Source organism: Fimicolochytrium jonesii, assembly GCF_025526975.1.
Source record: "Fimicolochytrium jonesii strain JEL569 chromosome Unknown EV422scaffold_14, whole genome shotgun sequence".
Taxonomy (NCBI): Eukaryota; Fungi; Chytridiomycota; class Chytridiomycetes; order Spizellomycetales; family Powellomycetaceae; genus Fimicolochytrium; species Fimicolochytrium jonesii.
In genome coordinates, this window is record NW_026515681.1 from 217,014 (window position 1) to 232,908 (window position 15,895).

The following is a 15,895-nucleotide window of genomic DNA, read 5'->3' on the forward strand; positions in this document are numbered from 1 at the left end:
ACCTGTCTCGGCAAACCAACCACTACGCCTGATTCCTAGCATAAGATTCCAACACCTCATCAATGGTATCACTAATCAGCTGCCTCTTGCTCTCCAAGTCGCAATCAAAAGTCTGCGACAGCACATCCCTGACGCTCTTCTTCGAAATCACCATCAAGTCCGACGAATCGACAATGCGGCGCACTTCCGCGACAATCATCTGATCGGTCGGGAAGAAACTCTGTCCCGCCGATTCAGAATTTGAGTGGGGCATGGCGTCCATCTCAAAGTCATTCGTGGCCGCGTTCGTCGGGATAGAGGCAAACAGATCCCTGCGACGCACAAGTCCGCCGATACTGAGTTCGGACGCGCGGCGCTCGACGGGGTGTGGCATGGGGAACTGCACGTTGGTGGTTGCGATGCTCAATTCGGAGGCGCGGCGTTGCAGGGGGATTGGGGTGCCTCTCGGTCGTGTGTGGGCTGCGAGGTTGAGCTGGGAGGCGCGGCGTTCGGCCAGGCGGGGCATCGCGAAGGATGTGGGGGTGTGAGCATTTGTGTTCGAGTTTGCATTCGTGCTGTGCTGGCCGGGGGAGATGGCGCGGTATGCGGCGGCGGGCTGGCGATCGTAGTAGATTTCGCTGTCGGCGAGATACTCTGTGAGCGTGTCCATTCCGTTCGCCGCCGGTGGGCCAGGCGGCGCGTCCCAATCTCTCTGCCCGGCTCCTCCTCCGTGACTGCCGTACTCAACATCTCTCATCCCCGTTGGCGGGTTATTCAAACTCGTTTGGGACCTACTCCGTTCTTCAGCATGCGCAGGTGAATATACCTCTCTCGGCGCGTTCGAGTACGGCTGCACAAGCTTCCCCCTCAAAGAAGGCGGTGAAACCGCCCCACTGAAAGCAGAATGATGGTCCGATTCCTGGGGCTCGTACTGCTCCACCAACGTTTGCTGCGAGTCCTTGCGATCAAAGTATGGCGGGCGGACGACGGCCTGACGGTGGTCCGTTCTCCCTGCAGAACCGTTCGGATGCGCGTCCTGCCCGCCAGCAAGCGTGTCGCTGCTGTTATACCTCCCCAGGCTGACTCCGTGGCCTTGTGAAGGTAAGCTCACATCCGACCCATTTCCTCTCATATTCATATTCATATTCATGTTCCTCCGCTCGCGCGCAAGATGGTTCAACTCGCCACGGGACAGATCCGGCGGGGACGTGGGCGACATGTACTGCTGATTCGCACCGTGGGCATTCTCCGCCGCAAGGGTGTGAGACGACCGCGCACCGTGCAGATCCCTTCCATGTCGCTTCGCTTTCTCGATCGAGGCCTCCAGCTCCATCTGCTCCCTATACTGGTTCAGATCCTCCGCGGACGTCGAGGCGGCCGAGTGAGCGCGCGGGTGGGTCTCCAATGTCGGCCAGTAGGGGACGTTGGACGCGCTGTGGTTGCCGCCCGAGGTGGAGAATCGGTTCGTGTACTCGAACGCGATGGGACTGGCGCTGCTGGGGCGGAAGGGCGCGGCCAGGGGGGAGGCGGGTCGGCCGCGGGATTGGTACTCGGAAAGCTTCGAACTGGCTGTGCGGGTGATGCCGGGGACGACGACAGCGCGTGTGCCGACACCGACGATGGTATAGCCCTTCCCACGGCTCGCCGAAATTCGCTTGCTCATGCCCTCCTTGGTGTCGCTGCCGAACCCCTTCCCGAACCCCACCTCCATCTGCCTCTGTTTCAAATGCTCTGCCCACTTCCTCTTCGGCACCGTCGTCGGGTCAAACTTGCGCGACTCAACCGCCATCGTCGTCTTCTTCCCGTTCTCACCATAAACGACCCTCGTGTTCCCCCACGAGAAATCATCAAAGTGCCAGAACGCATACACGGGCAACAAGAACGAAAACAGCGGGATGCCGAGGATATACAGCAACATCCATATAATCTGCTTGAACTCGCGTTTAAGGATGAATACCAGGACTTGCAGGCCGTAAATGGCGGCAATCATCGCGATCGAGATGATGGGGATCGGGTTGACTTGCGACACGATGGTGTAGATCAGATACCCTAGGTAGAACAGCACGGCTGGCTGGAGGACGGTCGAGAGGAGGTCGAGGAAGATGACGAATTTCATGGAGCAGCAGAGGAACCCGCATTGCCGAATGTTGATGAGCTCGAAGAGGTTGTGGACGGTGGAGTTGATCCAGCGGCGACGTTGGGAGGCTAGAACGCGCCATTTGTCGGGGGCGCTGGTCTTGCATTTGGCGTGCGCGGTGAAGGTGCATTTCATGTGGGAGAAGTATTTGAGAACCAGGGTGGTCAGGAATCGATCCTCGCCTGCCAAAACGTCACGACATCAGTACTACCACCCGGAACTTAGCAGTCACACATTAGCCCACATACCAAGATGAAACAGATTCTTCAAGTGCAGCGTATCAACATCATTTTGCGAAAACTCATCCACAATCTCCGGCGCGATCAAGATCGGGGTGTTTTTCTGCGACTTGATTCGGTACATGCAGAAACATCCGGGGAGACAGGTAACCGCGCCAAAGATGGCTTCGAAGGCTTTGGTGAGATGGTGGGAGATGAAATACTCGTAGACCTGATAACAGATAATACAGTCAGGCACCAACGACTCGGGCGCAAAGAGGAAAGACCAGAAATGACCACCAACCTGAATCCTCGTAATCCAGCTGTCGGACGTATTGGCCAACACCGTCTCCCCACAAATCCCCACAATCGACTGGTCATTCGCCATACAATTCACAAACTGCGCCAACGAGTCCGGCATACACTCCGTATCCGCATCCAGCATAAACAGCAGATCGTACTGCGACGGGTGGAACCCAATCACCTCCGTCATCGTGCGGTACAGCTCCAATTCCAGGGGTTCCAGCTCCGCGTTGAAGTGCACGCGGGAGAGGAATTTTAGAAGAAGCAATTGCGAGTCCCGTTTGCCGCGATTACCCGGTCGCGCGACCTCGGTTTCTTTGCCAATCTTGGCGACGACGATGTAGGGGACGCTGTGCTCTTGCGTGCCCTTTTTGACTCGGTAGAGGCCGGAGTAGACTTTGGCGCGGTTGAGCTGCTGGTCGCCCTCGCCGACGGATTGGAAGGCGCAGGGTTCCGGGTCGTCTTTGGGGTCGTGTTCGAGGATGTCGAGGACGATGCGCGGCGTCGGGCGATTGTTGCCGCTGCCGACGATCATGCCGTCGCAGATAACGAACAATAACTGGAAAAAATCACTTCAGTAAGCCATTATCCAACTCAGGCGTCAGTGTGTCGTCCTGCGTTACCTTCCGCGGATCATCATAATCCATACAAGCCAAACTCTCCAAACTCTTCCTCAAACTCGCCTCGCCCTCCGTATAACACGGCATCTGACAAATCACAAACCGATTCAGCTCCTCCCTCCTCAACTTGGGCGGAGCCGAAAACTGCATCGCGACCAAAAACTTGATCCCAATAATGCCGATGATCACCATTGAGGATGCCAGCAGCACATAGTTTGAAAACTGGCAGCCCACGTCGAGCCGGTGGTCCACGATGCCGACGTAGAAGAGGTTGTTCATGCAGCTTTCGATTGCGCGGGCGGATCGGGGGTCGGGGCGGACCACGGTCGCGATCCAGGAGGAGGTGATGTCGCCGCCTTGGCTGGCCTCGAACAGACGGTCTACGGCGGGGTTGGCGAAGAATCCGGAGGCCTTATAGGTAGTCACGTCGTACACTTTATCGTAGAGCACGACCCAGGTCTTGTTCACCAGCGGCTGGGCGCGGATGTATTCGGTGTGGTACCCCACGTCGAATTTGGCGGCGGATTGCATGACGCTGATGTACGGGCTGTTGGGCTGGCGGTGCTGGAGGAGGTAGTCGATCGGGCGGTGGGCAAGGTTGTCCCACCCGGGCGAAGGCTTCTGGGCGACCCCGGGACAGAGCTGGTCGAAGTGGTCAACGCGGTAGAAGAGGCCGGAGATGTCTTTACCGAGGGCGGAGCGGACTTTGCCCATGTCCGCGCCAAAGTTCTCGTGGCGTTTCATGAGCGAGCTGACTTGGTACGCTTTGCCGTATCCGTAGACGTACGGATCGCCCTCGGTGGTCTTGACTCTTATCTCATCGAGGGATAGGAGGTTCTGTTTCGGGCATAGAACAAGCGGCAGGCCGATGATGAACAGCAGCAATACCGCACACATCAGGAAGATGATCAGACACAGGGCCAGCTTCTCCCGCCACGCCATCTGGATATCCTTCTGCTTCATCCTTCCACATATGCTGAGACAGAAAGGGAGGAAGCACCACGTAAGCGACCACGTACAGCACAGCCATCGCTTCCGTGTCGCCGACAACGGTTTCTTCGGCTCCGGTTCCTCAAGGATATATTTCGCTTTCTGCGCCGCTTCAGCGACGTTGAGCAACTCGACATCCTCAGGGCTCTCGAAATCGGCCTCGCTTTCGCTTAAGGTGCCGTCGCCGATCGGTCTGGCGAGCGTGGTGGCGAACTGCGACGGCTGCGCTTTCCAGTACGCGTCGTTCTCCTCTTCTTCAATCACTCGTAAACGGTCGTGCAGGCTCCGCCACGCCTTCTCCGACAGGAAAACTTTGGTCAACCCGAGGGCCATATGCTCCTCATTCCAGTCCATCTCCGCCGCAAAATTCTCGCAAATGCTCGCGAAATCCATTTCATCCTCCACATGGAACGCCGCGGATCCCATCAGCAGGGTATGGAACCTAGCGATGAACTCCTCGTGCGTGTAATCCGCCGCATAGTCCGCCGCAACCCGCATCTGCACCTGCGTGGCGATATGGTTGTGCGCCAGATCGGTCTTGAGCACCGCCGCGTCGATTTTCTCGCTCAGCGGTGACTCGCCGGGATCGGCGCAGACGACAAACCAGGGGGATGCGTCGGCGACGGCTGTCATGACTTGGTCGGTGAGGTTGGCGAACGTGGAGATGGCTGTCGCGGCGTCGCGTTCGTCCTCCGTGTCGTCCTGGAAGAAGAGGTTGCGGACGAACCCGTTCGCGCAGGCGTTGGAGCGACGGCCCCCGAAGATGGAGGTGATTGTTGAGGACAGGCTTTCGGTGTTGAGCGCGGCGAGGGCCTCGTAGTCGTAGATTGCGGGCGTGTTGTAGTGGTTGACTTGGAAGGCGCGGTTGCTGCGGCGGGTTTCGTCGACAGCGACGGGGAGGACGAGGTCGTAGGTGTCGAGGATGCCAGCCGGGAGACTCGGTTCGCGCGAATCCGCCGAACCGTAAAGATAGCGCTGGAGACTCTCATCGTCGACGGTCCTGAGAAGTCCCATATCCCGTGAAAGCAGGTGCTTGGTCGCCGCCGACGCCTCCTCATGGCTATCCACCGCAAACGACAACACACCTTCATGCCCATACTCCTCACACCGATTACCCAGCCAGTCCAGCATGAAATGGTGCAACCGCTCATTGACCATATTATACAAGAACCGGTCCATCTCGTTCCCAGCGTCGTGTCTGAAACTCGGCGTCTCAAACACGCGGATACTCGCGGCAACCTGGTCGTTATAGCTTTTACACAGACACGCGTTGATACGGCGGACGAGCCAGTTGACAAGCTCGGAGTACAGCGTTGCGGCGAGAAAGTTGCGTTGCGCGCTGGCCATTTGGGCGGTGAGGAAGAGGGACATGCGTTCGTGGCCGATGACTTGGGATTTATAGACGAGGGCTTCGCCGAGAGTCTGTTGGTCAACGCCGAGGAGATTGGCGACCATGTAGAGGACGTCGCCGTTGACGATGTGGCACGGGTCTTGGGGGCGCGTTTCGTCGTCGGCGAATTGGATGTTTCCTGTGGTGGTGCACGGACGGGGAGTGTCAGCGAATCACCTCATGATTATCGTTTCGAGCCGATAAGGGCATACTAACCCAGATGAAGAATAGCAGCCAGCAGCTGACACATCTGCTTCTGTAACTGAAACCCAATCCGCAGCCTCTTCAACGCCTACAAACCCACCACATCAGCAAAAGCCCCCTTTCACCCCACCCCTCCCTCACTCCTCCGCCAACTCACCTTCTGCAACTCCCTAAAAACCTTCATATCATCACTTGCAGTATGGAAGAACGGCGACCCCTGCAAGTATTTGAACTGAGCCGCATCATGCAGCTTCCAGCGCACTTTCTCCTCGGGGGAGGCGCCGGCGAGGAGGTAATAGAAGACGGGGAAGTTTTCTTCGCCAGGGGTCGAGCCGGCTGTGAAGCGGGATTTGTCGACTTGGTAGGCGATGGTGCCGACGCCGACGAGCTGTGGGAAAGGGAGGTGGGGAATGTGAGTAGCTGTTGGTGAGCGAGGGGTGGGATGACGGAGGTTGTGACGTACCTTCCAGGAATGGTCGTACTGGTACTCGACGTATTTGCAGACGAGGGAGGCGCAGCGGCTTCTAAGTGTTCGTGCGCTATCCAAATCGCGGGAGTGTAAGCTCAAGATTGTCACCATCAGCAAATGAGTCCCATCTTGATGTTTGAACCCACCAAGTAAAAGCCTCAAAAACCGGATCCATCATAGTAGCCGCCAACAGAATCTTCTGATCCTCCGTATCCTCAGTATTCGTCGACAGCATCAACAGCTGCCACGTGAACAGTTTCCGAATCTCGGCCTTCTCCGATGCCGCGCCGCCGAGGAAGATGACGGACTGGTTGCGGAAATCGCGCGCCATGTGGTAGAAGCATGATGCGGCCATGTCGAAGACGTGTGGCGGGAGCTCTTGCTTGTCGGGCGTGGTGTCGATGATCCATTTGGCGTAGTCGGCTGCTACTTCTGCCGATGACCTACTTCAGTGGTGGAGAAGATTGGGATGACATTAGAAGAGACATCGACAGGGATCACTACGCGTGCCCGACGGAATCAAACATCCCGACAAACATCACACAATACATACTCCTGCAACAACCCCGACCCGCCAACAACCAACAGCGCATTCTCCCCGATCTTCGTGAAGAAATCCCCGTTATTGTATCGTTTGCGCACGGTGTAGAGGACATTGTCGAGCGTCGGGGAGACAAGTTTCGTGAGGTAATCAGAGTGATCTCGTTGCTCGCTTGATGTTTTTATTTGTTGGCTTGACCGGGACATGTTGAATAGGGGGCAAAGTGGGTGGATCAATGGAGAGGGGGTTGCCGCAGCTGCTTTACCGTTTCCTATATGAACGGCGGTGGGAGAAGACGCGTGGGAAGGTCAGAAAGTGTATGGACATCTTACTACCCAGCGTCCCACGCCCATTGCCACCTTCGGCATTGGGGCTTTTTCCAAACTCACCTTCAGTGAGAAACGACGTTCCCAGATACACCGCAGCGGACGGGAAGTTCAAAGGACGGAGACTGCTCTCCTCAACAAACTGAGACTACCTCGAGGATGCACCCAAGATGACTTCCCTTGCAAGCCCACGATGGCCGTCTATCAGAGTGCCCTTTACGGAAGTCGCCTTTCTGGGAAGCAGAAAACGCTCCCGGATAAAGAGGGCTTTTCTTCACGCAGTGCAGTACCAGCCGGAGCTCTTTCCCACGCCATGCCATCCATATCCATCCCCCATATATATAGTGAGTGATATGAACATAAGCGCCTGTGACCGCTGACCATGTGGATCTGCCTGCGTGGATGAGAGCGGGACGAGCGAGCGAGAGGGTCCTTTCCCTTCCCTCCATCGCCATTCACGCTCGTGGCGGGGCGTAACCCGCCCGTCCCTGCTTTTTTTCTCCCGTATCTTTTGGCTTCCAGAGAGAGGGAGGGAGGGAAAACGCAATCGCATGTGGTGTCGTTGCGGCTCGCGTTTTTGTGTTGCGCCGCGCGCTGGCGGGCTTCTGGCGTGAGCATATCTAGTTGGTACCCACAGCGCACATCGCACACTCATCATTCATCCTCCTAATCGATGGCATTCCATTGTGCAAAGGAGGTTCTACCCCCGTCCTCCGATAACGGAAGGACCTTGCACACGAAAAGGGGGAAATGGCTTGATTTTGGACTTTGAATGGAAGAAAGGGGCGTGATGTTGAAAGTCTCGACTCCAGACTCCGGGATTCAACGGAGATACCAGCATTCTTGCTGTGGTCAACATGTGCCTCATTTGGTGTTCTTCTTTCGCGCTCCGAATGCCTCCGATTCTGCGGCGACAGTCACAGGGATCAATGCCCCACCGTGCACAGAGTGCAATCCGAGCGCAGTGGATGGCAGTACAGTCAGGGTCCATAGACCTGTGCCCCCTGGCTGTAACTACAGTATGTTGGCCGTTGAGCCGCCAGTGCTGTCTTTGTGCCGTGCATGCATGCCTGCGAATGTCGGTTATGCCAGCCGGTGCTTCTGGGTGCTTGCCAGTTAGGGTTCTTTCTTCCGCAGGTGGAAGGCGCGTTTGACAGCGGGAGGGAGGGTTAGGGTTAGCGCTGGGCGGATTCCCTGCGGCGATGTCATACCAACCGCACTGCGAGGCCCCCCTCAAGCAGAAAGAAGCATCGCCGAACCGCAACCTCACACAGCCAAACGACCTCCGTTGCAATATCTCGGTGCGCTTTCAGCTGAGGCTTCTCACACTACTCATTCTGTTGGGAAGGTGTCCAAAGCCGGTCTTGCACTAGGTTCGTCGGACGCGAGTTCCATTAGCAGCAACCCCGCCATCCAGACCAAATAGGAAGCCTTCAAGTGCGACCTTCTTCGACTTTGTGCAAAGGAAATTCATACAGAGACGTCCACTCGAACCTCGGAGCTTCCACCACAATCCAATCCAGTCACCAGCACGGGTAAATCTACACGCATCTTGCAGCACCGACGGCGGAGCTTGGAAACACTGCGAAGAAGAGGCTGCGAAACGTATATACGCTCCCTTGCATCTTGCATATCCGACGACATTCTTTTGGGGAGGCTACATAGGTGGAAGTATTGGACATAATCTGCCTGGCATAGGTGCTTCGTTTTGCGATGGATGCGACGCGCGAATGGTTGCGAGGCGTGCTGGGACCTGTGAGTGTTGGGGCTCGTCATGACTGTCGGACGGGAGATGGGCACTTAGGAGTACGCTCGCCGAGTCGCGCAATCTTCTCATGGCTAACCACCGATTTCTATCCAACGCCATAGTATCATAGCCGCGAGAGAGTATTTCGCGACGCAGACTCGGTCCTAGTCACATACAACGGTCTGGCACCCAAAACGGATACCTACAGTAAGGATCCCTTTGAAGCACACGCTTCCCGTTTATCTTTCTCGCAAGCGAGAACTGACACTCCCAATTCAGCTCACGAAGACGGGCGAACCCTCGTCCTGCTATGTCTGCACGGGACAATACCCATCAAATTCCGGAATGTGACCTACAACATCCCGATAGCAGCCTGGGTGCCATATGCCTACCCAACGCAGCCACCAATATGCTTCGTGACGCCCACCTCGTCGATGCTGGTGCGGGCCAGTAAACATGTGGATTTGAGCGGGAAGATATATCACCCCTATTTGGCGTATTGGCATATGAATACAGAGGTGGGTTTGGGGGCGGAAGAAACCGAAGCGCCGTGTGTGGCTATGATGAATTTCAAATGGACGATTGCTAATTCTGCTGACTTGTTCAGGAGTCGAATCTGTTGACATTCATGCATGTCCTGCAGGACATCTTCGCCGCGGAACCCCCCGTCTACACGAAACCAAGCAATGCCGCCCCAACACCACAACAACCACCCGCGCAAACGGGTCAGAATTACGGACCGCCAGGGTACTCAGCATCCCCAACACCATCCAACCCCAACGTGGGGTCTCAACAAAGCGGATATCCCCCACAGCGGCCCCAGCAACATCCCCAACAGCAGCAGCAGCAAATGTACACCCAACACCCCCCCTCCCATCCCCAACAGCAGCAACAACAGCAACAACAATATCAAAACCAAAACCCCGCCCTACCCCCTCAAGTCCTCATGCCCGACCCCCGCCGCCACACAACCCCACCTCCCTCCCAACACACCCAACAACAACCCCCACCTATCCCCCCACCCCCCGCCTACCCCACCTCCCGCGACGGCAGCCCCCACCCCACCCGTCTCCCCCACACGCCACCACCACCCCTCCCTCACAAACCCCTCGCAGCAACCCTTGACGGCCAAGCCTACCAGCACGCGACCGACGAACGCGCGCAAAAATTACAGAACGCGAAGGAAGCCGTCCGCGTGAAGTTACGAGAGAAAGAAAGGGAGTTCCAGAACCAGGTGCCGCCCGAGATTGAACGGTTGTTGCATGTGAATCGGAAATTGGGGGAGGGGGCGAGGAGGGTGGAGGATTCGCTGGTCAGGTCTGCTGAGCGGGAGGTTCGTACGAAGTATTTGTTTTTTTTTTTTGCTTTCCCCATTCGAACGGAGGCCGGAGCCGGAGTTGCGTATGCCATGTATATCTGACTCGTTTTGTGATTTGGTTTCCCACAGCAAGAAATAAAACAAACGATCGAATCCCTCAAAACCCAAAACGAGACAACCGCGCAACACCTCACCGAGCTTCGCGCGCAGCCGGACGCGAATGTGGATGAGCTGCTTGTTCCGCCTACCGTTGTGCATAAACAGTGCGTTCTTCATTTTCGCACGCAAGCGCGAAGCGCGAGGCGAATTCTGGGACTTGATCACTGATCTGTGGTTTTTGGTGCAGGTTGATGGACCTCGTAGCAGAGGACCACGCGATCGACGACACTTTATACTACCTCGCCAAAGCGCTTGATGCGGAGCGGGTGGAGTTGAATGCCTACATGAAGGTATGTCTTGCATACGTATATTCGGGGTGTTTATGGGGTGCGGGGTGGTTAAATGTTTTTTTTTGTTTAGGCGGTGAGGACGCTTGCGAGGGAACAGTTTATGAAACGCGCGCTGGTGGGGAAGGTTCGGGGTGTGCTTGGGTGAGGCGCCGGCAAAACGGGTGCTGAGGATGGAAACGGAAACGGAAACGGAATGGGTGGATGGAGCAGCGGGGACGGGGACGGGCTTCTACGAACGTGGGGGCGATGCGATGCGATGGCCCGCCCATGGATGGCTGCCTGCTCGCAGGATCTACCCTCGACGTCCGGTCTCCACGCCCCTCCCCCAACCCCGCCGCTCTCGGAGAAATCCCTCACGTCCCAACATCTGCGTAATCCGTAATCCACCCGCCTTCGAGGGCTCCTCCACCTAACCTCGTGCATCGCATTACCTCCCCATCCTGCCCCCCCACTCGCACACGCACACTCCGCTGAGACATACGTATATATACATACACACTGGCAAATGTCATATATGCATAGACGGTCGTAACATGGTGGGCGTGGGGATGACTGCATAAACTGCTGTTGGGGCACCGACGTCGCCTTCCCCCTATTTCGTTATTGACGGAAATCTTCGGCAGTGTTATCCGGCCGGTGTGAAGTGAAAATGAAAAGTAACCAATGACATCGCAACACCGGCATATGATACTGTATTTCTTTCATATTCGCATTCCGATGTGCAAAAGTGATCGCGGAGTTGAGTCCAAATCCCCAGAGTTGTTCCTGAACGGTACGGGGGTGGGGTGTATATCCAAAAGTCACGAAAGTCACGAATACGAAAACAAAACAATTGTCTCGGGGAGAATCCCGACCGCCAATCCCGCCCAGCGGGCCATCGGCTAACTACGAGACCCTCAACCCACCTAACTCCTCTTCTCCCCATGTGCCCCACCACCACTACTCCCCGTATGCCAACTACTCCCCAACCCCGTCGCACCACCAGGGGCACCCGGGTGATTGATCGAGTGCAGGCTTTGTTTCCTGCTAGGCCTCGAAAGCGTGCGCCGCAGTGATCGGCGGCGGATCATGTCCAACTCCGCGTCGACGGGGTTGGTATGGGTGCCTCCGTTGGATTGTTCGTAGCCTTTGAAATCGAGGAAGGGTCAGTTTAGGTGGGAGGAGATAGGGGCGGAGGGAGGGGGTTAATACAGTTACGTACCACTATACCCCTGCGGATTCGCATCCCTGATAAGTCTCAGGAACACCTCCTCGAGTGTCGTCTGGGAGATTCCCCACGCTTTGACCCACCACGGGCCCGACTGCTCTTTCCCATTCTCACCTTGCTGTGCAGCCGCAGCAGCAGGATCGACATTCTCGTCACTCCCCTCCAAGAACGCAATAAACCGCTGCAACTCCTCCTGACCCTCGCTCCTCGGGCCCCCACGACCCGCTCCTGCAGGGCCAGACGGGAACTGGTACAACAGCGCGCCGGCCGAGTCGTCCTCCAACACCGCCGTGGGTGCCATGTTGGCGATAACCCCCTTCGCGTAAGCCGAGTGTTCCGGGTCAACGATGATCGACACCCTATACCCGGTCCCATGCTGACTCTTCAACGTAATCGACGACCCAATCGCTCTCAACCGTCCATGCGCCATAATCGCGATCCTATCCCCAAGGACATCCGCCTCCTCCATCGAATGGGTGGTAAGCACAATCACACGCCCGCGTTTGAATTTCTCGATGAATTCCCACACATGCCGGCGGTTGACGGGGTCCATGCCCGTGGTGGGCTCGTCCATGAAGATGATTTTGGGGTCGCCGATGGTGGAGATGACGAGGGACAGGCGGCGTTTCATGCCGCCGGAGAAGGTGCCCGAGCGTTGGTTGCGGACTTTGTAGAGGCGGACGGCGGTGAGGCGGGATTCGACGAGGGTGTCCCAGGTGGAAGGGTCGACGCCTTTGAGGCCCGCGTAGAGGCGGATGTGCTCTTCGGCCGTTAGGTCGTCGAAGAGGATCTGTGGACGACGATGTCAGCGTCTGCACGAGAAATCCTTGTCAAATTCATTTCCACCTACATCATGCTGCAAACAAACACCCAAAATTTCCCTGATATCCGGGGTCTGGTCCCTCACGCTAAACCCATACATCAACGCATCTCCGCTAGTCGGCGGGGTCAAACCGGTCAGGATATTCATCGACGTGGATTTTCCCGCACCGTTCTGGCCGAGCAGGGCGAGCAGCTTGCCTTCCTCAAATGTGAGGCACAGGTTGCGCACGGCGACCTTGTCCGTTTTGGATTTGAACCAGCCGTTTTGGTACACTTTGCGCAGGTTGACGATTTGGAGGGCTGGATGGTAGGCTGCAAAATCGGAAATGAAAGGGAACGCAAAGTAAGTCGACCAAGACGTGAGCGCACACATTGAAGCTCTCACGTATTCCCGAAAACTCACCATCATCCAAAGCCCTCCTCCTCTCCTCCGCCACATCCCTCGGCTCCCCCTCCACCGTATCCCTCACCTTCGCCCCCTTCTGCCGTTTCAACCATGCCACCGGATCCTGCTGCTTGCCTCTGCGTCCCGTAACCCCCCAGTAACTCGGGGTCAAAAAGAACCACGGCGGGCGCGTCCACCCAAACTCATCGGGAATCACACTGTCAAAGTACCACGTCAATACGCCGTAGAACAGGATGTTCATGAGGAGGAAGTGCCAGCTCTGGATGGGCGCCGGGACGTCGGGGACGGAGCCGGAGCCGTAGGTGGGGAGAAGGTCCTTTGGGAGTTTTTGGTTGAGGGTGGACCAGGCGAAGCCCGGGCCCGGGATGGCGGTGTTGGTGAGGGTGTCGACGCGGCCGGTGGTGTAGGTGGTGATGTCGAGAAACATTTTGCCGCTGTGGGGGGTAGAGGTCGGGGTAAGTGATGTGACACGGTGGGGTTGATGTTCTCACAATGAGGAGTATGGAACTTACAAGTTGAAGAATGGGAAAAATATCAGAACTGCGAAAGTGGAAAGCGGAAGATGTCAGTGTTTCGGGACAGTGGACCCACTGGATGCGGAGTAAGCAAACGACCCTCAGACCACCGCTTACCTTTCCAAGCAATGGGGCTCGTCCCAGAGTCCCACCAAATATACCCCACAAAGCTGCTACTAAACACGAAGCTCTCAAACAGCAGCCCAATGATAAACACAAAGATCCCAATCAAGATCGCGACCCTGGCCTTCCTCACAAACGTCGTGATAAAGAAAGCGAGCATCATCATACCCTCGCCAAACAAAAAGAAGGTGATCAGAATAACCGCAAAGTTCGTGTTCTTGAACGCAAAGAAGTTGCAGATGAGTCCAAATATTCCCGTGACGAGGGCGCCGACGGCGATGAGGAGGGAGTTGGAAAGAAACTGGGAGAACCAGTACACGGAGGGCTTGAGGCCCATCATCTCCATGCCGTGACGGAGTTTGGCTTCCTTCTCGGTGACGATCAGGTTGAGGATGTTGATGAAGATGACCATCTCTGAGCAGAAGAAGAAGACGGGGCCGAGGGATTGGATGATGATGTCGGAGGTGGTTTTGGGAGGGATTAGGGGCCAGTCTTTGATGCTCACGTCCAGTGTGGCGGATTGAGCGTTCAATACCGAGACTGTGAAGGGGGGAATCAAGTGCCATGCATCAGCGTCCTTTTCCCAATGAGTAGAATCGGTATAACAGAGCAAGACATACTAATAGCCTCGTCAATTCCTCTCATTAGCGCAACAAGTTGCCGTCCATAGATATCCGTCCCGTTCGCCACATTGGACGAGTTGAACCAGACCTGGTACGCAAAGTTGCGCGGCGGGCCAACGGTGTCAGTGAAGTTGATACCCCACGCGGTCACGTTCGGCGTGACCAGGGAGTACTCGTACACGAAATCCTGGTTGGCGACGGGGATGATGCCCATTTTGCGGGTGGGTTTGAATTTGACGTCCGTGAGGGCTGTTTCCACGGCGAACGCTGCTTCGCCGGTTCGCGCGGCGTTCTTGGCTGCGAAGGTTGCCATGACGCTGTTGATGTCGGGGCTTTGGGGTGTGTACATAATGTTGATGCATGGGCTGTCTGGATCCTTGCCCTGAACACGGATGATTTGAGCGTCAGCCCGGCTATCGAGCCATTCGGTGCGGCGAGCCACATCAGTCCATACCTGACAGTTGTAAACCCCTTGTAACGGGGCCTCAAATGGATCAAGAACCTCCTTCCTCTGGTTCGCATTGGAAGCCTGCTGCAAGACCAGCAACAGCAGCATAAACACGATCGGAGCAACGATACATTGACTCACTGTCGATTTGGTATATCTTATCTATGGGAGACCAAAATCCATTACGAAAAGTCGTATCGCCGCCAATTGACGCAGCATGGGCATGACTCGACTTTCTTACTTGCAAGATAGTGTTCCGTTTCAGCATGATAAACAGCTGGTTTATGATAGTCGAGAACCAGTTGCGCTTGACGATCGTCGAGCCGGGCACGGCCGCCCCTGCGTCGCTGCTACTCATGACCGTCGAGATGGCTCCTCTGGGAGGGTGCAATGTGGTTTCGGAAGGCGGAGGTGCCGCAACACGCTAGCGTTGATAGTTCGGCGGCGTTTCCTATTATGCAGCGCTCGGTCGGATATGTCCTAGGTCTTTCGCTATCCAGGTGGCCCACAAATTGCGAGGTAATGGGTGGCTCACGCAAACACCGTCAAACAAGACGAGACAACGGACTAGCTGCTCTTCAAGACAGAATGACCTCAGAGACGCTGCTTTGAGACGCTCCGCTATATAAGGCGCTGCTGTTGAGCGGTTGCAAACGTGGTCGTCCCAATGTGCACCTGAAAGTCTGTGCTTCCGTGGCGCCTTGTTGCCGCGGACGACTTGTTGCGACGACTTGGCAAAGCGGTGACAAACGTGGAAGAAACTCAAACGAAGCGAAGGCACCCACTCCCGACATCTTGCGCTGGCACCCACTCACAAGCGTCAGCTAACAAGCGAACGTCACTGGCCAGAAGCTTCGGGCTGTGGGTCAGCTGTGGGTTCGCTGACCTCAGGCAATAAGTGCGTATATTTGTGGTTGTCCTCTCGGGATTCCAAAGCAGCAGGTGCGTAATGGCATGCGGTTTCCGGCGTTTGACATCTGCGGCCTTCATATTTGAACACTGGGTTCTGCCAGAGCGCCTTCTTCACTTCCAATCGTTCGATTGTCTAAGCATATGCGCA

General features: G+C 56.3%; 3 protein-coding genes across 3 annotated transcripts; 1 reads left to right on the forward strand and 2 right to left on the reverse strand.

Moving 5' to 3' along the window:
• Positions 1 to 22: 22 nt before the first annotated feature.
• EV422DRAFT_506865 (chitin synthase-domain-containing protein) lies at positions 23 to 7,057 on the reverse strand (the record flags this gene model as incomplete). Its single annotated transcript, XM_053068604.1, has 9 exons — positions 23 to 2,298; positions 2,365 to 2,566; positions 2,639 to 3,196; positions 3,261 to 5,776; positions 5,854 to 5,929; positions 5,999 to 6,229; positions 6,305 to 6,380; positions 6,457 to 6,753; positions 6,864 to 7,057. 9 exons carry the CDS (start codon positions 7,055 to 7,057, stop codon positions 23 to 25), a joined length of 6,426 nt encoding a protein of 2,141 aa, XP_052924912.1.
• A 1,894-nt stretch (positions 7,058 to 8,951) lies between these two features.
• EV422DRAFT_597023 (UEV domain-containing protein) lies at positions 8,952 to 11,076 on the forward strand (the record flags this gene model as incomplete). The annotated part of the gene is made up of 7 exons (XM_053073616.1): positions 8,952 to 8,957; positions 9,047 to 9,131; positions 9,204 to 9,442; positions 9,532 to 10,257; positions 10,372 to 10,505; positions 10,589 to 10,691; positions 10,762 to 11,076. 7 exons carry the CDS (start codon positions 8,952 to 8,954, stop codon positions 10,834 to 10,836), a joined length of 1,368 nt encoding a protein of 455 aa, XP_052924913.1. The 3' UTR covers positions 10,837 to 11,076.
• A 719-nt stretch (positions 11,077 to 11,795) lies between these two features.
• Positions 11,796 to 15,578, reverse strand: EV422DRAFT_531784 (uncharacterized protein). Its single transcript, XM_053070485.1, has 8 exons — positions 15,077 to 15,578; positions 14,842 to 14,997; positions 14,385 to 14,769; positions 13,759 to 14,304; positions 13,639 to 13,666; positions 13,124 to 13,560; positions 12,749 to 13,032; positions 11,796 to 12,688 (listed from the first exon to the last, which is right to left on the reverse strand). The coding sequence occupies exons 1-8, from the start codon at positions 15,191 to 15,193 to the stop codon at positions 11,885 to 11,887; spliced, it is 2,757 nt and encodes a 918-aa protein (XP_052924914.1). The 5' UTR covers positions 15,194 to 15,578; the 3' UTR covers positions 11,796 to 11,884.
• Positions 15,579 to 15,895: the final 317 nt, after the last annotated feature.

Excerpts from the sequence above, each read along its gene's own strand:
- EV422DRAFT_531784 (XM_053070485.1), bottom strand. The coding sequence starts at position 15,193 with ATGAGTAGCAGCGACGCAGGGGCGGCCGTGCCCGGCTCGACGATCGTC. Across the intron at positions 13,561-13,638 it reads TTTTTCCCATTCTTCAACTT|CGGCAAAATGTTTCTCGACA; the intron begins GTAAGTTCCATA and ends TACCCCCCACAG. Across the intron at positions 13,033-13,123 it reads GAGGAGGGCTTTGGATGATG|CCTACCATCCAGCCCTCCAA; the intron begins GTGAGTTTTCGG and ends CCGATTTTGCAG.